The sequence below is a fragment of the Lampris incognitus genome, chromosome 16 (assembly GCF_029633865.1).
Source record: "Lampris incognitus isolate fLamInc1 chromosome 16, fLamInc1.hap2, whole genome shotgun sequence".
Lineage (NCBI taxonomy): Eukaryota > Metazoa > Chordata > Actinopteri > Lampriformes > Lampridae > Lampris > Lampris incognitus.
The window spans coordinates 40,884,067-40,908,682 of NC_079226.1; the positions used below are offsets into that span (position 1 = coordinate 40,884,067).

A 24,616-nucleotide genomic window follows, 5' to 3' on the forward strand; every position below is an offset into this window, starting at 1 on the left:
AATCCTCTAAAACACTAAACTCGACACAAAAAAAGGAGAAATGAGAAGAGGAGGTAATTCGAGTAAAGGTAGCCGTACAATCCAAAAGGGTAACGCACCAGATACACAGGGAGCAAAGAAACAGTGGGAGCAAGGTAGTAGCAAACACGATGTAGCCCGTGGAATTAGATACCACACAGGACACAATTACTTCCGGGGTTCTTGTAGCTTTAATTTTATTGTTTGAACCTTCGAATGCAGATCGTTTTACTGAGTGCATAAATTCCTGTGTCTTTCGAGCAAACAGATCATAAATGTTCACAGATGTGGCAAATTTAACAGAAAAGATTTTTAAAAAAGGGAAATAATAAATACAAAATACGGTGCAAAATACGGCAGTGGACTATGTATGTTAAACAGGGTTTAACAAAGACATGTGGAACTTCCTGAAGATCGCGCAACTTCTCACTCTGTCAGTTACCTTTAAACAGAATTAAAATGCCTATAAAACCTTTACATTTCCCTTACTGCCCAAATACAATGGCCTGGTGTGGCTTTATGCACGCCAACATTACCTTGTCATGCCTGCAATGGCGAACAGCAGTCGACGGCTCGCGCCCAAAATCACTGAACATCAACTCCAGTAGCGTCTAAATCAAAGCATCGTGTCAAATTACCGACATACAATATTGTTTGGAATAATGTTACAGGTATATTTCACAAGATATTTACCCTTACTTACTACGGAGTCAGAGCACCATCACACTGCAACCTTCAGGCGCTCCACACAAGAAAAAAAAGAAAGAATACCCAAGATGCACTTGGATAACTTGCACGGAGTTACAATAAAAGTCCGCCACTGCCACTTACTGGTCAAAACATGCAATGACAACCAAAACTATAAAAATACACTCACAATCTGCTTCACAATTTAAATACATCAAATGACATTTTACATGGCTTGACAGTGTAACAATTACATATATTAACAGTTAAACTATACTAAATTTAAGTGGAAAATCATTTAACATATTTAACAGATTTACCACCCGACTACATACTCCCCTGCAAATATAGTCAACGTCCTCGGTGACTACGAAACATGAACTGACTCAAATACTCCATGCAAGGCCTTTTCAAAGAGAGCAGCACCCAGGCTTGTCAAAACCTTAGAGACCATGTCTGTGCTGACTGAGACTGCATTACAGGCTGACTTTGGCAGATGAAATGGGTTTGAATGAGATCCAGCCATTTCCCGCTTGCTTTTCCTAATGGCAGGTTTAGGTGCATAGGTTCTACGTCCTGCTCCACCAGCATCCTCTGTTAGTGCGGGCCTGTCCCTGTTTTCAATAATGGGCAAGTCACTGTCGCTAACGTTTGGATGCACATCATTAACACATTCTGTTTCTGTGCCACAATTTCTCATATCTGAATAACCTTCCTCAGGTCCTTCACCGTCACTGTCATCTGTGGGTGCTGTCACAGGTAAACTAACACTTTCTGCTGCAAGAGGCAGGTTAGGTACTTGCACAAGCCGGCGAGGGATGACTTCCTCAACAATAACAAAATCAGCCTCAGGTGACTCAGGCTCATCCTCAGCTACAGGCTGTGTAGTGGTCTGTAACCTAGTTCTAGTTCTGGTTTGGGAACTGGTTTCGCACAAGGTCGCAACTCTGACCTATGAACTCTTTTAATGGGACCTCCCTCAAAAGGTTCAACAGTGTGTGTGGTACCCTGGATGTCAACTACCTTGTAGACTGTTGAGGTCCATGTGTCCTGAATCTTATGTCTACCTGGGGGTCTGTGACGTAGGAAAACCAACTGACCAATGTCCACAGGAGGACAATACACCTTCTCATTTTGCAGTGAGATCCTCTCAGCTGCCTTCTGCTCTGAGTACTCTCTGGCTCGCTCATGTGCCTGTCGGAGTCTCTCCTGATGAACAGACAACCAATCCTGTTTCCTGTCTGACACACACTCACGCCCTAATAAAGCATCTACTGGGAGATGTGGCTGTACCCCGAAAAGCAAATAATAAGGCGAGTACCCTGTGGTGGAATGAGGAGTGACATTATAGACATATACTACTTCAGACAGATGCTCTGGCCAACGCTTTTTTTTTCTCTGATGGGAGTGTCCTTAACAAGTCATGGAGTGTGCGATTGTATCTTTCACACTGACCGTTTCCCTGTGGCCTGTAGGGAGTTGTCCGTGTCTTTTTAACCCCATAGAGTTTGCACAGCTCTGCTATAATTTCACTCTCGAAATATCGACCTTGGTCTGAGTGCAGTCTCTCTGGGACCCCATATTTCATGAACCACTCCCTGAGCAAAACTTTAGCTGTAGTGTCAGCCTTCTGGTCTTTGGTAGCATACGCTTGTGTGAACTTTGTAAACACATCGGTCACAACAAGGACATTTTCACGGCCATCTGAAGCTGCCTCCAACACTGTAAAATCAACAGCCACCACTTCTAGAGGTCGGGAGGCCAGGAATGCCTGAACTGGAGCATGGATTTTTGGCTGAGGCATCTTGGTCAAAATGCACCGCTCGCAGTTTTTAACCCAGCTTTCAACATCCTCGCATAGCCCTACCCAAAAACACCTCCCTCTTAGCAAGTTTACAGTGCGCTCTATGCCCTGATGTCCCATGTTGTTATGTACATTTTCTAGAACTTGGTCCCTCAAACAACTAGGCACGAGTAACTGCCACACTTCTCCATGACGTGGGTCTGTGATAACCCTGTACAACAACCCTTCTCGTTGTTGTATGCATCTCCATTGTTTCAAGAATCTTTTCACTTGACTAGACAGGGCTGCTCTCTCTCTGGGACATGGCCTCCTCCCCCGATCCCAAAATGCCCTAAACTCTTTTAGGGTGGGGTCACCGGCCTGAAAACCTACCAGCTCCTCTCTGGTATAACCTGGCAGTGTGGGGGTGTTGCCCTGTTTAGTACCTGTCTCACCAGACCTCGACTCCCCAGCACGGATCTGTCTCACTTTGTAACACTCCAGGCCTCTAGAGACAAGACCAGGATCCAGAACTGTTCCTCGCTCAATCAGGTTACACACAGTGATACAGTCGTCAAAATCCGAGTCAGGGTCTGTTTCAGGCTCCCCTGCAAACTCCTGCCTAGAGAGAGCATCTGCGGCGGCATTACTGCAACCAGGACGGTACTTAACCTCGAAATCAAAAACAGACAGTTGCGCTACCCACCTCTGCTCTATAGCACCTAACTTGGCTGTCTTGAGGTGGCAGAGGGGATTGTTATCAGTCAGGACAACAAACTTTGAACCAAGCAAGTAACCCCTGAATTTTTCAGCAACTGCCCATTTTAAGGCAAGCAACTCCAACTTCATGCTACTATAATTTCGGTCATTCTTCTCAGCCTGGCGTAGTCTGCGGCTAGCATATGCTAGGACACGTCTGGTGTCACCTTGCTGCTGACACAATACAGCGCCTAATCCATGCTGACTAGCATCTGTCTCAACTACAAATGGTTGTGTGAAATCGGCAAAACCCAAAATGGGAGCAGAGGTAAGTTTTTCCTTTAACTGCTCAAAGGAAGAGTCACACTCTGGTGTCCACATATTACAAAACTGGTGACCTACTTTCCCTGTTTTTTTCACACCTGAACATTTGTTGACTAGGTCATGCAGTGGCCCGGCAATCTCTGAGAAGCCTCGAATGAATCTCCTGTAGTAACTACAGAAACCCAAGAACGACTGCAGCTCTTTGGCAGTGGTTGGGACCTTCCAGTTCTTAACAGCAGAGACCTTGGAGGGGTCAGTTCCTATACCTTCTGCTGACACCTGATGACCCAAAAACTTTAGAAAAGCACACTTCTGCAACTTCACCTTAAGGCCCGTCTCTGCCAGTCTCTTAAACACAGTCTCAAGTCTCTCCAAATGCTGCTCAAATGTCTCTGAAAAAACCAAGATGTCATCTAGGTAGACCAGGAGTATCTGAAAAATGAGATCATTCATAGTAACTTGCATAAGTCTCTGAAATATAGCTGGACCGTTACAAACACCAAAAGGCATTCTCACGTACTCATACAGACCAAACGGTGTAGTAAATGCAGTCTTAGTCCGATCTCTCTCATGCATAGCTACCTGGTGGTATCCGCTCGCCAGATCTATGGTCGAAAAGAACTTTGCCCCTCTCAGCGCATCAAAACTCTCATCAATTCTCGGGAGCGGGAATGCATCACGTCTTGTCTTTGAGTTGAGTTTCCTGTAATCGACACATAGCCTCAGACTACCATCTGCCTTTCTCACTAGTACTATGGGCGAAGCATAAGCACTAGAGCTTTCTTGAATGACCCCTTTTTTAAGCAGCTTGCCAATATGTTCCCTGACTTCACTGTACTGTGTGGGTGGGATTCGTCTGTATGGCTGTGTTACAGGTATGCCATCTGTCAGATGGATCTCATGTTGTACTTTGTCAGTGTGGCCTAGATCTTCATCTTCTGTTGCAAACACAAAAGAGTACTTCTCCAGTAACAAAGTCAGCTGTGCTTGCTGTTCTGGGCTACCACAAAAATTGAGCTTGCCGAGAATTTCCTGCACATCTGTCGGTGTTTCGGGGTGTTCATTGATACTCACTTGTTCAGTGTCTGCTGAGATTCTCTGGAACTGTACCTCACAAAGCTCATCACTTTTCACACAGTCTACCTGATTCAAAACCCCTAGCCTAGTCCGTGGCCCTAGCCAGATATCTTCATCAGACATGTTCATGACTCGGACTGGAAAAATGTGATTGCCCGATGAAACCAAAGTAGGCACAACAACCAAACCTCCAGGAACGGGGACACCCACAGACTCCAGCAACAAAAAAGAACCATCCTCACTCACGGTCCTGAGTCCCCTGGCCATAACTGTAGCAGCAGATGAAGCAGGTATAATGACTACATCCTTACCAGCTACCCTGGCGAAAGAGAGTCTGTCCGTTGCATGTACTGCATGAAGATGATTAAAAGCCTCTCTCCAGTTTGAGTCAAACCTCTCCTGCAGTGTGGTGTCAAACTCAGTGTGTACTAGCTCTCTGCATTTTTTGACAATGTTCATCCCTATTAGACCTGGAACAGAGGAAGAGTGTTCAGAATCTTTAACTATCAGAAAACCTCGCTCTGGGATAGTCAGACCCATGGCTTCTACATCAAGCTCCACATAGCCCATATAGGGTATGTCTAATCCATTAGCTGCAGTGATCTTTAACCACTCAAATGCCGGATGAATGTCTTCACCTTTCACTGACAGGTGTTCCCTGAAAAAACTCTCAGAAATTGTACTGACCTGGCTACCAGTGTCAAGTAAGCAGGACACTGTAACACCTCGTAGTTTCACCTCAACAGTTTTACATTCTCCGACTGCACGCTCTAAGATCCTGCTTCTGTCTGGATTCTCTTTTGGTGAGCCAGCTTCCTCCCCTCGAGTTGTGTGGCTCATGACAACTGAGGGTGCGAGTTTTCCTGCACTACATAAGAACTAGGTGTTGCGTCCCCTTGACCCCCTCTGGCCTGTGAGCATTTTCTTGCAATGTGACCTATGCCTCTACACTTGAAACAGATAGGCTGACCATCTGGTGTGAACTTTGGCTGGGGTCTAGGTCGTGGCTTGGGCTCTAGGAATGTCTGTTGAGTGCTGCGCTTACTCAGTTCACCTACAGCAAAGGCTAGATCAGCGAGTGTTTTGCCTAACTCTGCTAGCTGTTTTTCTTGATGGGCTACTGCTCTCCAAACATCATTTAATGCAATACCTTGGTCATTGTTTGTTTTAATAATAGAGCACTGGGTTTCCAGAACCTCTGATGTAACTTGGTTGCTCTTTATGACCCTGGGACAATGAGACCTGCTGTCCTCCATCTCCCACAGGAGGGCCTCGTTCCTCACATCTAGAAGACTGCTCTCTGGTTTGTCCCTAACCATTTTCCTGAGTTCACACCTGAGTGCTGCTTCTCTTAAACCCTCAATAAACCGGTCTCTGAGCAGTTTTCTCATTGGGTATTACATCTGTGGACTGTTTCACTACAGAGCTCAAAATCTGGGATAGTGCATGGGAGTAGTCACGGAGGTCTTCTCCATCAGTTTGGTTACGGTTGTAAAAGGTCTGCAAAAGCTGTGTGGAACTGCGCTTTTCCCCAAATGCATTGCTCAGGTAAGAGTATAAATCACTGGGCCCCACTGACTGACCCCTCATGCATAGTCGCACCTCTTCCAATGCAGGGCCACGCAATAGAGATAGTATATAGTCACATTGTTCTCCTGTTGTTTGCTCTCTGTATCTTAAAACCCTTTCAACCTCTTCAATAAACTCTTCGACAGATCTCCTGTCTGTACCACACTCCCCACTAAATGCTTGGATCTGGCGTTCTCTTGGAACGTAGATGTATGAACGTGTGGGTGCACTGTTATCACTTGCTCTCTGAGCCCTTGCTTCACCATTTAACCTGGTGAGCTCATCTCGCAGTCTGGCAAGCTCTTGCATGGTGGTCTGCATTTCTTTTGTAGCACCTTCACCTATACCCATTATGCCACCTGAGGTGTGGCCATTATCATGACGTGAACTCCTTTCATCACCAGAATCACTAGACATAATGATATATTAATCTTTACTCAGTCCAGTATAAATGAGGATATTTAGTTCAAAACCTGGTTCAAGGATACTACAAGGACAGTCTTTAACTTGGAGCCTTGCTGAATCTTGGTCTTTGTAGCTGAAGTTAGCGCTGGAGTCCTCTGCGCTGGTACGGCTGAGTCGTGTGACACAGGAAGCACCAGAACCTCGTAGAGCCCCTCACGTCGTCTCTCGCTGGTCACCACCTCCACAGCAGGATGGCTTCAGACTCAACACCAACGGACGTCACCAGCAATCTTCACCACTGCCGTATTTTTTTTATTTATTTTTTTAAGTAAAAATAAGCCACTCTGTTGCCAATTTAAAAAAAATGTTTTAGCTACACCCCACTCCTGGTACCAAAATTATGTAGCCCGTGGAATTAGATACCACACAGGACACAATTACTTCCGGGGTTCTTGTAGCTTTAATTTTATTGTTTGAACTTTCGAATGCAGATCGTTTTACTGAGTGCATACATTCCTGTGTCTTTCGAGCAAACAGCTCATAAATGTTCACAGATGTGGCAAGTTTAACAGAAAAGATTTTTAAAAAAGGGAAATAATAAATACAAAATACGGTGCAAAATACGGCAGTGGACTATGTACGTTAAACAGGGTTTAACAAAGACATGTGGAACTTCCTGAAGATCGCGCAACTTCTCACTCTGTCAGTTACCTTTAAACAGAATTAAAATGCATATAAAACCTTTACATCCCAAATACAATGGCATGGTGTGGCTTTATTCACGCCAACATTACCTTGTCATGCCTGCAATGGCGAACAGCGGTCGACGGCTCGCGCCCAAAATCACCGAACATCAACTCCAGTAGCGTCTAAATCAAACCATCTTGTCAAATTACCGACATACAATATTGTTTGGAATAATGTTACAGGTATATTTCACAAGATATTTACCCTTACTTACTACGGAGTCAGAGCACCATCACACCGCAATCTTCAGGCGCTCCACACAAGAAAAAAAAGAAAGAATACCCAAGATGCACTTGGATAACTTGCACGGAGTTACAATAAAAGTCCGCCACTGCCACTTACTGGTCAAAACATGCAATGACAACCAAAACTATAAAAATACACTCACAATCTGCCTCACAATTTAAATACATCAAATGACATTTTACATGGCTTGACAGTGTAACAATTACATATATTAACAGTTAAACTATACTAAATTTAAGTGGAAAATCATTTAACATATTTAACAGATTTACCACCCGGCTACAACGAGGTTGAAGAAGCTACAATGGCGGCGGACACAGCTGAGGCATTGCGTGCCGGATTAGCAGCTATCGCTAAAGAGATACAAGAATTCAAACAAGAGCTACGAGGTGACTTTGCCAGACTCAAAGATGAGGTGAAAAGGGAAGTGAAGGAAGAGATTGCTTGCTTCCGAGAAGAAATGACACACAGAAGTTTGCAGAGAGCAACGGCGAAATACAGGCGCAGAAAGCGCACATGAGTGAAGCCCAGAAGCGCATAGCCGAGCTAGAGGAATGGCAGGCGGACTCGACAGAACTGCTGATGGACATGTCGACCCAAACGCGCCAGATGCAAGAAAAAATAATGGACCTGGAAGGGAGGTCAAGGAGGAACAATATTCGAATCTTTGGTGTGCCAGAGGAGACGGAGGGAGGCTCCATTACCCGGTACGTGGAACAACTCTTGAATACTCAACTTGACTTAGAAGAAGGGACCAATCTCCAGATACAAAGAGCTCACAGAGCCCTCGCTCAAAAACCCCCTCCGACAGCTCCCCCCAGGTCAATAGTGGTGAACTTTCAACAGTTTGATATAAAAGAAATGATTCTCAAGAAAGCATGGAAAAAGAATAAGATAGAGATAGGGGACAAACGTATTTACTTTGATCAAGATGACGCAGCTGAAGTGGTCCGGAAAAGAAAATCATATTTGGGCATTAAGAAAGTGCTCAAGGGTAAAGGAATTCGTTTCCAGACACCCCTCGCCAAAATAAGGATCCACTGGAACAACGGAACGAAGACATACGACAATGCCAGGGAAGCTGCGATGGACATGAAGACGAGAGGCTGCGACATCGAGATACCAGACGATGACACGGCAACCACGGCCACAGAGCAGGTGGAGGCGACTGGGACGCGAGCAGGGTGGCAACGAGTCCAAGGCGCGAAAGGAGGACGTGAAGCTGCACAGCGAGCGAAAGAGAAGCTCCGGGCCTATCGGAGAAAGTAGGATTGGTATCGTTCTGACTGAGTTGAGCTCCATTACAAAAGGCTTTTTCATCACATGCCACGGAGAGAGGTAGGCTATATGGTTGCCGAACGTTGGACATGCCTAGACAAGGCTGTAAGGCCTATCCCATGTGATGGGCAAAATGTCAAGTCTAGAGTGGGGCCCTTTCTGAAAAGGATTTCCCCTTCACCTACCAACGGGGACTCGGGGTGGTTAGGCCCCTTTAGTTGGAAGTTATTTTTGTTGTTGATTAATGTGTTTTATATTTGTAGTTTTTTTGTCTGGAGCTCTGTGGGAATATATGGAAAAAGAGTATCAAGATGTCTAGATGGTTCACACTACTAAAATAATGTCGCTGAATGTTAATGGTCTAAATATGGTAAAGAAGAGGGAAAAGGTTATGATTAAGCTAAAAAAGGAGGATGTACAAATCATATTCCTCCAAGAGACCCATTTAACACAGATAGAGCATGGGAAACTTAAGAAATATGGGTACAGACATTCATATTATAGCTCCTACAAGGAAGGGCGCAGGAGAGGTGTTGCAATTTTAATATCAAACAAAACCCAATTCGATTATGATAGGGAGATGGGAGACAAGGAGGGGAGATATATTATAGTGAAGGGGAGGTTAGAGAACAAACCAGTGACACTGGTAAATATATACGCCCCTCCTGAAAGTGATAAAAGTTTTTTTAAATCTTTGTTTGATGAGATAGCAAACGAGTCAGAGGGGGTCTTAATTTGTGGGGGAGATTTGAATGTCGTTTTGAATCACAAAATGGATACGACCAGTCTCAAAAGGACTCAATCACAGGTCACTCGGTTTGTAAATATATCACTGGAAGAGATGGGGATGGATGATGTGTGGAGACAATTACACCCTCAGGAAAAAGACTATACACATTACTCAGCTGTACATAAAGTTCATTCAAGGATGGACTATTTCCTTATGAGCAAAGACGATATTTACAGAGTAAAGGAGTGTGGGATTGGAGGGGCGGATATCTCAGATCACAATCCAGTATATTTAGAAATGAATTTGAATTGTAGAAAGCGAAATACGGTTTGGAGGTTTAATGTGGGTCTACTGAATAGTGAGCAGAGTAAGATTATGTTAAAGACGGATATTCGGACATGTCTAGAAGAAAACAGCAACGGGGAAGTAGACTCAACAATATTTTGGGATGCCATGAAGGCGGTCATCAGGGGAAAGTTAATAGCGCATTCAGCATTGATCAAAAAGGCAAGATCAATTATATCCAGAAAGAATACGGACAGGTTAAGAGAAATGGAGAGGGAATACCAGACTGCGGGAAACCCCGTGGTGTTGGAGCAAATCAAATCGGCTAAGTCAGACATTACTAAAGAGCTGTTAGATGAAGTTGAGAAAAAAAGCTTGTTTCTCAAACAAAGATATTATGAAACAGGCCCGCGCGCAACTAAACTGTTGGCAAAACGTATTCGCAAACAGCAAGCAGTTGGCCATATACATAAGATCAGAGACCCCCATTCAAATGAGTTAACGAATATACCAGAAAGCACAGAGGACATATTTTTGGGATATTATAAAGAGCTATATTCACAACCCACACCTGCACCCGAAGCGGAAATTAATACCTTTTTGAATTCATTAGATTTACCCTCAATTGGACGGCTCCAAAATGACAAATTACCAGCTGACATCAAGATGGAAGAGGTGATAGATGCAATAAATTCTTTGAAAAACAATAGAAGCTCGGGCAGCGATGGATACCCTGCAGAATGGTACAAAGTGTTTAGGGAAGAGCTTGCACCGTTACTTCTGAGATCCTTCAATTGGACACTTCACAATAATAAGATACCACCATCATGGTCAGAGGCAATAATCACAGCCATTCCAAAACCGGGAAAGGATAAAGAATATTGTGGGAACTACAGACCTATTTCATTATTAAATGTAGATTATAAAATATATACGACAATTATCTCCAAACGGTTAAACTCATTCATAGGTGATTTGATAGATGAAGATCAAACAGGATTCATGAGAGGAAGACAAACGCATGATAATACCAGAAGGACATTGCATATTGTTGATCAAGCGAGTAAGAGAAAACAAGCTACACTATTAGTAAGTTTAGATGCAGAAAAAGCATTCGATCGGGTGTCTTGGAATTTTTTGTATGCAGTATTGGAACGACTAGGGTTCAGCAATAAGTCAATACAGTGCATTAAAACATTATATCAACAACCTAATGCTCGGATTAAAATAAACGGGAGTTTAACGAACAAGTTCATTTTGCAGAGGTCGACAAGACAAGGATGCTGTTTGTCTCCCACACTGTTTGCGTTATTCATTGAGCCTTTAGCGGAGGCCATTCGCCAAAATGAAGGAATTAATGGAGTGACAGTGAATGGCACTGTCCACAAGGTGGGGCTATTTGCTGATGATGTCATAGCCTATCTTGAGCAACCACATACATCACTCCCTCAACTAATGAAGCTACTAGAACTATATGGTCATTTATCTGGATATAAAATTAACATCTCAAAAACACAGGTGCTAGTTCTCAATTATACTCCAACCACAGAATTCAAGGGAAAATTTGACTTTAATTGGAATCTAAACAAAATCAAATATTTGGGAATTTACATTACCAAGGAATTGTCTAAATTACATAAAGCAAATTACGGCAAGATCAACGATGTGATGCAAAAGGATACTGATAGATGGTCCACTCTGCCACTTGACTTCAGCTCAAGAATTGAGACAGTTAGAATTAATATTCTACCAAGGCTTCTTTACCTATTCCAATTGTTGCCTTTAGAGGTGACTCAAGCTCAATTTGATAGGTGGGATAGGACAATATCTAAATTTATTTGGGGAGGGAAGAAGCCCAGAGTAAGGTATGAAACTCTCCAACTCTCAAAGGAAAAGGGAGGTATGGGTTTACCAAATCTAAAAGAATATTTCAAAGCTGCCCAGCTGAGATATGCTGTTGACTGGCGTAGGCAAGATTACATGGCAAAGTGGAAAGTCATGGAAAGGGAATATGGTGGGTACCCTATTCAGAATATTTTAGGAGATAAAGAAGTATACAAGAAAACAAAAACCCACATGGATTCAGTCACATTATTTACACTGGGGTTATGGTTTAAATTGATTAAAATCAACAAATTACAAGATGAGATACAGTTATTGAGATGGGTAGCATATGATAGAGACTTTACTCCAGCGAGGCATGATACAGTTTTCAAATTGTGGGTTAACTGGGGAATCACAGCATGGTGCACTCTAGAGGAAAAAGGGGAGATGGAGAGTTTTCAGGGTATGAAAGTCAAGTTTGATTTGGAGAATCATGACTTCTTTAGATATTTACAATTAAGGGATTATTACAACAAACGTATCAGGAGAGGACCCTCCATGGAGGTGAACAGTGTGATTCAAATTATAATTAACGCATATAAAGGGAGAAAATCTAGGACTATATCTGTACTATCTCAAGCTCTCACAACTAATAAACACTCAACTACATAGTATATAAAAGAAAAATGGGAATTAGAATTTGACACAGAAATTACAGAGGAGGACTGGCAGAATATGTGGAAAGTTCATCAATCCTCCACTAGTTCGGGGATATGGAGGGAATTCTCCTGGAAAAATCTGATACGTTTTTTTATTACACCAAAAATCAAAAATAGATACTCCAGCACCAAACTGTCATGCTGGAGGAAATGTGGAACAGAGGATGTAGACCACTCGCATATATTTTGGAAATGTAATAAGATAGCGATGTTTTGGGAGATGGTTCATGATGCAATACAAAAGGTACTTGGATATGACTTCCCGAAGAGCTATATGACCCTCTGTTTCTGTAATTTTAAAAACGACGATATAGGGCCAAGTGATAGATGTTTGGTTAAGATACTGCTGATTGCGGCTAAGAAGGCAATCACAAGAAAATGGTGCCAGGTGGACGCCCCCACACAAGGACAATGGATGGAAATAGTGGAGGACATTCATACAATGGAGAAACTGACTCATCGATTGAGACTTACAGTACCTCGGATGGAAGACCAGTGGAAGAAATGGACATGGTTTAAGGAGCAAACACGCGACAACATAATTCATGACAACACTTAAGACTGGAAAGTTAGATGAAACACAGGAAGCTCATGTAGTTCATTTTTTTGTGTGTTTTTTTGTTTGTTTGTTTTGAGTTGCCCTGTTGGGCTTGTGTGCAAGTAAATGTAGATAATTCAATGTTTACTTCTGAATACGGATGATTGACCTAAAAACATCAATAAAAACTAAAGTGATAAAAAAAGAACATGATTCACCGTAAAATTAATAAAGAAATTGTGTGGAGAAGGTATCAAAAATCTTAAAAGATCATAACGTAAAGCATGATTTAATCCCTCAAAATATTCAAAGCTCAACCCTTTGGCAATTCCTGCTTACTTTGCTACTGGAAGTTGAATCTATGCATTTTTAGTGTGTATTGCAAAGGACAGTGTGTTAGTTTGGGTATGTGTGTTAGTTTGGATGTGTGTGTTGGTTTGGGTATGTGTGTTAGTGTGGATATGTGTGTTAGTTTGGATATGTGTGTTAGTTTGGATATGTGTGTTAGTTTGGGTATGTGTGGTAGTTTGGATATGTGTGTTAGTTTGGATATGTGTGTTAGTGTGGATATGTGTGTTAGTTTGGATATGTGTGTTAGTTTGGGTATGCGTGTTAGTTTGGATATGTGTGTTAGTTTGGATATGTGTGTTAGTTTGGATATGTGTGTTAGTTTGAATATGTGTGTTAGTTTGGGTATGCGTGTTAGTTTGGGTATGTGTGTTAGTTTGGATATGTGTGTTAGTTTGGGTATGTGTGGTAGTTTGGATGTGTGTGTTAGTTTGGATGTGTGTGTGTTAGTTTGGATATGTGTGTTAGTTTGGATGTGTGTAGAAGTGTGGATATGTGTGTTAGTTTGGATGTGTGTGTGTTAGTTTGGATATGTGTGTTAGTTTGGGTATGTGTGTTAGTTTGGATATGTGTGTTAGTTTGGGTATGTGTGTTAGTTTGGATATGTGTGTTAGTTTGGATGTGTGTGTTAGTTTGGGTACATAACACAAACACCTCGGACCCAACTACACCTGTGTGTGTGTGTGTGTGTGTGTACACAGAGTGATCTATCATGTCAGCAGGTGTGTGTGGGCAGGAGTGTGAGTGTTCCTCCAGGACACAGGAGGCGTCTCTACCTCCTCCATCTAACACACACACACTGAGGAGCGACGTGACCACACCCTAAACCCAACATGGAGAGGGTCAGTGAATGTGGAGGTGAAGGTGTGGAGGTGTGTCAGGGTGTCAGAAGAGACTCTGTAGAAGGACAGAGTTCCAGCAGACCAGTCCAGATACACTCCTACTCTGTCAGAGGAGGAGGGGGAGATACTTATCTTTGTGTCTCTATTATTATGACAGGCAGTGTATCTATCACTAGTACAGTACAGACTCCAGGACTTTTCATTATATCCAAGATGACAGTCTTTACCTCTTCCTCTCCTTGTGATTCCTCTGTAAGTCACTCCTATATGAACAAGTCCTTCCCACTGTACCTCCATGTAACAGCGGTCAGTCAGACTCTCTCTACTTAGAACCTGTGTCCAGAAGTCAAATCTGTCTGGATGATCAGGATACGACTGCTCCTCCTTCACCCATGTCACCTTTCTGTTGTCCTCACACAGAAGGAGGCGTCTGTGTGCTGTGTTTGGGTCCAGTGTGAGTTCACAGGCATCTGATGGAGACAACAAGACACAATACAGCAACGGGTGTTGATCTAATATTCCTCTTCTGTTTGGTTTGTGTTGATTTAGTCACAGGTTGGAGCTCATCTATCAATATGTTCATGAATGTGTAGGTGTCCTCGTGTACTGTATTTGTTTTGCCACATGTTCTGCACGTGCATCTTGTTTAAAACGCAGCTTCTACGTCACGTGATAAGAGCTCTATAAGACAACTGGACATGTCTATTTTAACTGAACAGTTTGACATTAACACATTATTTTAACTGTTTACACAAATAATCAAAGCACTCTTTGTTATTGTATTCCTGCTGAGTGTTTCTGTGTGTACACGCATCATAATAAATAATGTCACTCATAATAAATAATAAACATAATAATAATCAGAATAAATAATAATCATAATAATCAGAATAAATAATAATCATAACAAATAATGTGAAATATAATAAATAATGTGAAATATAATAAATCATCCATCCATTATCTTGACCGCTTATCCTGCTCTCAGGTTCGCGGGACTCTGGAGACTATCCCAGCAGCCAATGGGCAGCAGGCAGGGAGACACCCTGGACAGGCCGCCAGGCCATCACAGGGCTGAGAGACAGACACACACACACACACACACACACACACACACACACACACACACACACACACACACACACACTCCTAGGGACAGCTTAGTACGGCCAAGTCACCTGACCTACATGTCTTAGGACTGTGGGAGGAAACCGGAGCCCCTGGAGGAAACCCACACAGACAACATGCAAACTCCACACAGGACGACCCGGGACCACCCCCAAGGTTGGACTACCGCGGGGCTTGAACCCAGGACCTTCTTGCTGTGAGGCAACCGTGCTAACCACTGCACCACCGTGCCGCCATAATACTAAATAATGTGAATCATAATAAATAATGTGAATTATAATAAGTAATGTGAATTATAATAAATAACATGAATTATAATAATGTGAATTATAAAAAATAATGTGAATCATAATAATGTGAATTATAATAAATAATATGAATTATAATGTGAATTATAATAAATAATGTGAATCATAATAAATAATGAGAATTATAATAAATAATATGAATCATAATTAATAATGTGAATTATAATAAATATGAATCATAATAATGTGAATTATAATAAATAATATGAATCATAATAAATTATGTGAATTATAATAAATAGTGAATTATAATAATGTAAATCATAATAATGTGAATTATAATAAATAACATGAATTATAATGTGAATCGTAATACATATGAATTATAGTAAATAATGTGAATTATAATAAATAACGTGAATCATAATAAATAGTGAATTAAAATAATGTGAATCATAATAAATAATATGAATTATAATAAATAATATGAATCATAATAAATTATATGAACTATAATAAATAATGTGAATCATAATAAATAATATGAATCATAATAAATAATGTGTTTAGCGAGAGTCTACTACTCTACTACTTTCGGCTGCTCCCGTTAGGGGTCGCCACAGCAGATCATCCGTTTCCATTTCTTCCTGTCTTCTGCGTCTTCCTCTGTCACATCAGCCACCTGCATGTCTTCCCTCACCACATCCATAAACCTCCTCTTTGGCCTTCCTCTTCTCCTCTTCCCTGGCAGCTCCATATTCAGCATCCTTCTCCCAATATACTCAGCATCTCTCCTCCACACATGTCCAAGCCATCTCAATCTTGCCTCTCTTGCTTTGTCTCCAAACCGTCCAACCTGAGCGGTCCCTCTAATATAATCGTTCCTAATCCTGTCCTTCTTCGTTACTCCCAGTGAAAATCTTAGCATCTTCACCTCTGCCACCTCCAGCTCCGCCTCCTGTCTTTTTGTCAGTGCCACTGTCTCCAAACCATATAACATAGCTGGTCTCACAACCATCTTGTAAACTTTCCCTTTAACTCTTGCTGATACCCTTCTGTCGCAAATCACTCCTGACACACTTCTCCACCCACTCCAACCTGCCTGCACTCTCTTTTTTACCTCTCTACTGCACTCCCCGTTACTTTGGACAGTTGACCCCAAGTATTTAAACTCAAATGCCTTTGTCACCTCTACTCCTTGCATCCTGACCATTCCACTGTCCTCCCTCTCATTCACGCATAGGTATTCCGTCTTGCTCCTACTGACTTTCATTCCTCTTCTCTCCAGTGCATACCTCCACCTCTCCAGGCTCTCCTCGACCTGCACCCTACTCTCGCTACGGATCACAATGTCATCCGCGAACATCATCGTCCATGGAGACTCCTGCCTGATCTTGTCCGTCAACCTGTCCATCACCATTGCAAACAAGAAAGGGCTAAGAGCCGATCCTTGATGTAATCCCACCTCCACCTTGAACCCATCTGTCATTCCAACCGCACACCTCACCATTGTCACACTTCCCTCATACGTATCCTGCACCACTCCTACATACTTCTCTGCAACTCCTGACTTCCTCATACAATACCACACCTCCTCTCTCGGCACTCTGTCATAAGCTTTCTCTAAATCTACAAAGACACAATGCAACTCTTTCTGGCCTTCTCTATACTTCTCAATCAACATTCTCAAAGCAAACATCGCATCTGTGGTGCTCTTTCGTGGCATGAAACCATACTGCTGCTCGCTGATCGTCACCTCTCCTCTTAACCTAGCTTCTATTACTCTTTCCCAAATCTTCATGCTGTGGCTGATCAACTTTATACCTCTGTAGTTGTTACAGTTCTGCACATCGCCCTTGTTCTTGAAAATCGGTACCAGTATGCTTCTTCTCCACTCCTCAGGCATCCTCTCACTTTCCAGGATTGTGTTAAACAATCTAGTTAGAAACTCCACTGCCATCTCTCCTAAACATCTCCATGCCTCCACAGGTATGTCATCAGGACCAACTGCCTTTCCATTCTTCATCCTCTTCATAGCTGCCCTCACTTCCTCCTTGCTAATCCACTGAACTTCCTGATTCACTATCCCTACATCATCCAACCTTCTCTCTCTCTCATTTTCTTCATTCATCAGCCCCTCAAAGTATTCCTTCCACCTTCTTAGCACACTCTCCTCGCTTGTCAGCACATTTCCATCTCTATCCTTGATCGCCCTAACTTGCTGCACATCCTTTGCAGCTTGGTCCCTCTGTCTAGCCAATCGGTACAAGTCCTTTTCTCCTTCCTTAGTGTCTAACCTGTCATACAATTCACCATACGCCTTTTCCTTTGCCTTTGCCACCTCTCTCTTTGCTTTACGCTGCATCTCCTTGTACTCCTGTCTACTTTCTTCATCTCTCTGACTATCCCACTTCTTCTTTGCCAACCTTTTCCTCTGTATAATTTGCTGTACTTCCTCATTCCACCACCAAGTCTCCTTGTCTTCCTTCCTCTGTCCTGATGACATACCAAGTACCTTCCTAGCTGTCCCCCTCACTATTTCTGCAGTGGTTTTCCAGCCATCTGGCAACTCTTCACTACCACCCAGTGCCTGTCTTAACTCCTGCCTGAACTCCACACAACAGTCTTCCTTCTTCAACTTCCACCATTTAATCTTCGGCTGTGTCTTCACTCGCTTCCTCTTCTTGGTCTCCAAAGTCATCCTACAGACCACCATCCGATGCTGCCTGGCTACGCTCTCCCCTGTCACCACCTTGCAGTCTCCAATCCCTTTTAGATGGTGCCTTCTACATAAGATATAGTCCACCTGTGTGCACTTTCCTCCACTCTTGTACGTCACCCTGTGTTCCTCCCTCTTCTTGAAATATGTATTCACCACAGCCATTTCCATCCTTTTCGCAAAATCGACCACCATCTGTCCTTCCACATTTCTCTTCTTGACTCCATACTTTCCCATCACCTCCTCATCACCTCTGTTCCCTTCACCAACATGTCCATTGAAGTCCGCTCCAATCACCACTCTCTCCTCCTTGGGTACCCTCTCCACCATGTCGTCCAACTCATTCCAGAATTCTTCTTTTTCATCCATCTCACACCCAACTTGCGGGGCATATGCGCTGATAACATTCAGCAATAAACCTTCAATTTCCAGCTTCATACTCATCACTCTGTCTGACACTCTCTTCACCTCCAGCACGCCCTTGACATACTCTTCCTTCAGAATTACCCCTACCCCATTTCTCCTCCCATTCACACCATGGTAGAAGAGTTTGAACCCACCTCCGATACTCCTGGCCTTACTCCCCTTCCACCTGGTCTCTTGCACACACAGTATGCCTACCTTTCTTCTTTCCATCATGTCAGCCAGCTCTCTCCCTTTACCAGTCATAGTGCCAACATTCAAAGTTCCAACTCTCACCTCCACATGCCTACCCTTCCTCCTCTCTAGCTGCCTCTGGACATGCTTTCCTCCTCTCCTTCTCCTTCGCCCAACAGTAGCATAGTTTCCACCGACACCCTGCTGGTTAATAGTACCGGTGGCGGTCGTTGGTAACCCGGGCCTCGACCGATCCGGTATGTAAGTCTTATTTATGATCCGCATATTTGATTTGGCAAAGATTTTACGCCGGATGCCCTTCCTGACGCAACCCTCCCCATTTGTCCGGGCTTGGGACCGGCACTAAGGATGCACTGGCTTGTGCATCCTCAGTGGCTGGGTTGTGTTTAGCGAGAGTGTAGATTAAAATATCTTCTCTGACAAATACCCAGACTGGTCATAAAAACATTGTGTACAGTCAGTACAATGTACTGGTTGTGACTGGAAGTGGTGCAGAACATCTTCTCTTGTTGTCTTCAGAGACCAGATTGTCTCAAGTGTACTTGAGTTCCTAAAAGGACAATATCGGACTTACTCTAACCTCAATATTTGCAAAAGTAATTAAAAAAACAGCACCAACAGCCTTGTGATGACCTGGCGGCCTGTCCAGGATGTTTCCCCGCCTGCAACCCAATAGCTGCTGGGATAGGCTCCAGAGTCCCGCGACACTGAGAGCAGGATAAGTGGATCGGATAATGGATGGATGGATGGATGGATTTATTTGTCACATCCCTGCCTGGTCAGCCCCTCCCTCGTCAGGCCGCTCCCACTGCCTTACCTAGCTCATCTGGTTCATCGACCTCACCTGGAGCTCTCCAGAGCTCACACCTGACCTGCATCTCCATGATGATGCCAGATCGTCCTACCACTACAAGTGTTTTGACCTCCCTGCCATTGCCTGGACCACACCTGTACACTTACCACGACCCTGCCAAGACCACCGCCAGTGCGGGAACCACGACCCTGCCATGCCCACCGCCTGTACGAGAGCCTTGTCCCTGCCTAAACCCGGCAGACAATAAACGTGCCTCTTCGCCCCCCCCCCCCCCCATCCTGTGTCTCGTTCTGATTTTGGGGCCTACACCTGTTATCCCTGACAGAACGATCTGGCCAACATGGACCCAGCAGACGTTGAGGCATTATGTGCTGCCATAGCCGGCCAAGGAACCCTGATCAGGAGACATGACACCACCCTGCAGGATGCTGCCTCCTCTATATGCAAGCCCTCTCTGCCAGCGTGGGAACCCTCACCACTCGAGCGGCCCTAACAAACCAAGGCCTACAGGGCCTAACCCAGCAATTCATGCAGTTTCATGGCTCAACTAAACCCGCTACTACAGCAAAACCCGGCCCAGGCCCCAGTCCAAGCCCCAGAACCTAGTCATGCCCCTGTACAGCCCAGGTGGGAACCTAGCATCCCCAACCCCAGCGGCCCTCTCGCCACAGCGGTGCTGTCGGCGTTGTCCTTCTGCCCATCCACCGGAGAGGCCCTGCATCCTGGTCAGCTCCCGATTGGTCCCAGCCGTCATGCCGCCTGCCTGGAATCCCTGGCCCCATTCGTTTTTCCCGCAGCCGCCACACCACCTCCGAGATCTGAATCCCCCGCGGCTGCCACACCGCCTTCGAGGTCTGTATCCCCCGCGGCTGCCGCGCCGCCCCCTAGGTCTGTATCCCCCGCGACCATCCCGCTGCCGCTGAGGTCTGTATCCTGCGCGGCTGCTGCGCCGCGTCCGAGGTCTGTATCCCCCGCGGCTGTCACACCGCGTCCGAGGTCTGTATCCGCCGCTGCTGCCACGCCGCGTCCGAGGTCTGTCTCCCCCGCGACCATCCCGCTGCCGCTGAGGTCTGTATCCTGTGCGGCTGCTGCGCCGCGTCCGAGGTCTGTATCCCCCGCGGCTGCCACGCCACGTCCGAGGTCTGTCTCCCCCGCGGCCAGCCGCCGCCACCTCCGAAGTATGGTTGCCCTGCGGCCGTCCCACTGCCTGCAAGCTCAGTCCGCCCCACCGGAACAGGACACAGCTGAACCAGCGCCAATGCTCCCTTCTGCATGCAAGGTGGGCACGCTCACCTTGAGAGGTTGGATTGGTGAGGGACGCCCAGAGGACTCAGCCCAACCCAGGTAACGGTCCTTCTAACCGTCTCTTTGTGCCTGACCAGGTCCGTACCCAGGTTCTCCAGTGGGCTTACACCTCTCAGTTCGCCTGTCACCCTGGAAACAACCGTACCCTGTTTAAGCGCCGGTTCTGGTGGCCCACCTTCTCTTCAGACACCCACGACTACGTCCAGGCCTGCACGGTGTGCGCTCGAAGCAAGTCTTCTCACCTACCCGCCTCTGATCTCCTACGAACCCTGCCTGTTCCTAGTGTGGGGGGGGGGGTCTTGTCACGTCCCTGCCTCATCAGCCCCTCCCTCATTAGGCCTCTTCCACTGCCTTACCTAGCTCATCTGGTTCATCGATCTCACCTGAATCTCACACCTGACCTGCATCTTCAATCAGGCCGATCAACCCGTCTCGGCCAGGATAAGAAGACGCTCTGCTCTCCAGACGATGCCAGATCGTCGCACCACTTCAAGTGTTTTGACCTCCCTGCCATTGTCTGGACCACGCCTGTACGAGTACCATGACCCTTACAAGATCACCGCCTGTACGAGAACCACGAGACTGCCAAGTCCACCGCCTTTTGACCTCCCTGCCATTGCCTGTATGAGTACCACGGACCTGCCAAGCCCACTGCCTTTTGACCTCCCTGCCATTACCTGCACCACGCCTGTACGAGTACCATGACCGTGCCAAGCCCACCGCCGGTACGAGAGCCATGCCCCTGCTAAGCCCACCGCCTGTCCGACAGCCTCGTCCCTGCCTAAACCCGGCATATAATAAACGTTCCTCTTTGGCTCTTTAATTACACAAACACTTACAAATAGCAGGTACAGACAAAGGGGAGAGCTCACAACAGGATGTGGCACTTCCGGTGACCAGGAGTCTTCGTGAGTGCGTGAAACGATCTGATAGGGAACCCAGGAAACCAGGGGTAATATATACCTAGCGGGGCCAATCAGGGAGACTGGACGCAGGTACCGTATGGCCAATTGGAGAAAGGGGAGGGAGACTGGGCACAGGTGTGCCGAAACCCCAATCAGAGGATGGGGACGGGCGAGTCCCGACGACCCAGACCACACATTCATGACAGGACACCCCCAAGGGACGGATTCCAGACGTCCCAAAAAAACAACCAAGAACACCAAGAAGGATGGACATAAGAGGGTCTGGGAGGGCCTCGGGACCCAGTGGTCAGGGAGAGGATGAATGGGGCCCGGGATCTCAGGTGATGGCCCGAGGGCTGGACCGATGGATGCAACTGTTCCGGAGGGGGACCAGGACGCAGGACCAAGGGGCAGAGCAGCTTTGGCAGATGGGCAGATGGATGACCCAGAGGCCGACGACGCCGACAAGACCGAGGCGGCCAGCAGAGGCCTCTGAGGTAGTTAAAAAGCTCCTCAGTGGCAAGGTGCCAGGTGTGTATGAGATTTGCCCCGATTCTGTTTGTGATATTCATGGACAGGATCTCAAGGTGCAGCCAATGTGAGCAGTGTGTCCGTTTTGGGAACCTCAGAAATGCATCTCTGCTCTTAGCAGATGATGTGATTTTGTTGGCTTCATCAGAATGCAACCTCCAGCGTGCACTGTGGCGGTTTGCAGCTGAGAGTGAAATGGCCGGGATGAGAGTCAGCACCTCCAAGTCTGAGGTCATGGATCACTACCGGAAAATGGTGAATTGCTCCCTTCAGGTTGGGGATGAGTTGTTGCCTCAAGTGAAGGAGTTCAAGTGTCTCGGGGTCTTGTCCACGAATGAGGGTAGGATGGAGCGGGAGATTGACAGGTGGATTGGTGCAGCATCAGCAGTAATGCAGACGTTGTACCGGACCGTTGTGGTGAAGAAGGAGCTGAGCCGGAAGTCAAAGTTCTCAATTTACCAGTCAGTCTTCGTTCCAACCCTCACCTATGGCCATGAGCTTTGGGTAATGACTGAAAGGGTGAGATCGCGGATACAAGCGGCTGAAATAAGTTTCGTCCGTAGGGTGTCTGGGCTCAGCCTGAAGAGCTCGGATATCCGGAGGTAGCTTGGAGTAGAGCCACTGCTCCTTCGCGTCAAAAGGAGCCAGCTGAGGTGGTTCGGGCATCTGATTGGGATGCCTCCTGGGCGCCTTCTTTTGGAGGTTTACCGGGCACGGCCAACTGGGAGGAGACCCTGGGGTAGACTCCGAACTCGCCGCAGGGACTACTTGTCCAATTTGGCCTGGGAACACCTTGGGATCTCCCAGAAGGAGCTGGAGGGCGTTGCCGGGTAAAGGGACGTCTGGAGTGCCCTACTTAGCTAGCTGCCACCACCGCGGCCCGACCCCGGAGAAGTGGCTGATGATGGATGAATGAATTAATATTAGCCCTAACAGAATAGTAATATTAGTCTTAATAGAGTCTCAATAGAGTCTTAATAGACTTTAACAGCGGGGCTCTGGGGAATCAGAATCAACTCAAAAGTCTCTCGTCATTCCCAGGAGGAAAAAAATCAAAAATGCGTCCTGTCCCTGAAAAGACGCTCTTGTCAAATCCTCTACAACACAAGGTGGGCCCATTTAACACGGGGACTTTACAGTATTGTGTCCCTTTAAATCTTCTTTTTCACTAATTAAATGAATATTACACAGGAAACAATCACAGGAAGTGTTTCCAGTCGTCTGTTAATCATTCTAAACATTTTATCTCACTTCAGTATTGTTAGCTAACATGTTTTCTCAAGTCTTTTGTTCATCTTTCTTCATATGTCCATATTAGAGGACAGAGTCTGTTCAAATAAGACTATTTCATGAATAAAAGTGAAGGTTCCTGCATAAAGGTGGCGCTGTGGAGGCTCCACACATCTTAGGTGTGGTCTCAGGTCTTCATACATTTCTGTCAGATGTGTGAAAACGGTGATAAATCCACTTTTCATGTAGAACCACACACACATTAGTGTTGAAGTTCCTTGATAATGAGACCTAATGACTGTTAATCTCTCAGCAGTGTGATGAAGACCCATCATGTCAACCTTCATCTTCCTCCCCAGCAGGGTGTGAATGAATGGATGTCCCACACTGTTGTGTGGACCCACTCTCCATCTAAACAGCTGAATGTGATCTGCTTTGTTCTCATGAAGAAACTAAACACAACTTACACTTCCTCAGACCTGGCTCCAACCAGCACCCTCCAGCATGGTCCAGCCTGGGGGTGGAGGAGAGACACAGTTACACCAGCACCTCCTCCATCTAATACACCTCCACCCAGTATCAGTCCTGTCCTGTTACAGAAGAACCAGTCTGATCCAGCATCAGAGTAGGAGGAGACATCCTTGTAGAAGACATGATGAGTGAGGGTCATCCAGCCGGTCCATACCTGAGAGAGTCCAGTCTGCAGTGTGGATCCTCCAGTCCAGCAGAGAGCAGCTCCCCTCCTGAGTCTCCTGGCTGGTTGTAGCTCAGGTCCAGCTCTCTCAGATGGGACGGGTTGGAGCTCAGAGCTGAGATCAGAGAAGAAACACCTTCCTCTGAGACCAGACAGCCCGACAACCTGAACACACACACACACACGCACACACACGCACACACACACACACACACACACACACACACACACACACACACACACACACACACACACACACACACACACATTAATGATGGATTACATTTATACAGCACTTTATCTGG

General features: G+C 45.5%; 1 protein-coding gene across 2 annotated transcripts in view; it reads right to left on the minus strand.

Moving 5' to 3' along the window:
• LOC130125944 (NACHT, LRR and PYD domains-containing protein 12-like) overlaps positions 1 to 24,616 on the minus strand; it is a 52,942-nt gene that overhangs the window by 14,904 nt on the left and 13,422 nt on the right. The window contains exons 5-7 of one of the 2 annotated variants that reach the window (XM_056295308.1): positions 24,303 to 24,476; positions 24,085 to 24,131; positions 14,347 to 14,589 (exon numbers count right to left, since the gene is read on the minus strand). In XM_056295308.1, the coding sequence (XP_056151283.1) occupies positions 14,347 to 14,589; positions 24,085 to 24,131; positions 24,303 to 24,476 (464 nt within the window). Of the gene's footprint in view, positions 1 to 14,346; positions 14,590 to 24,084; positions 24,132 to 24,302; positions 24,477 to 24,616 lie in introns of those variants that run through there. The other variant, XM_056295309.1, reaches the window with a different exon arrangement.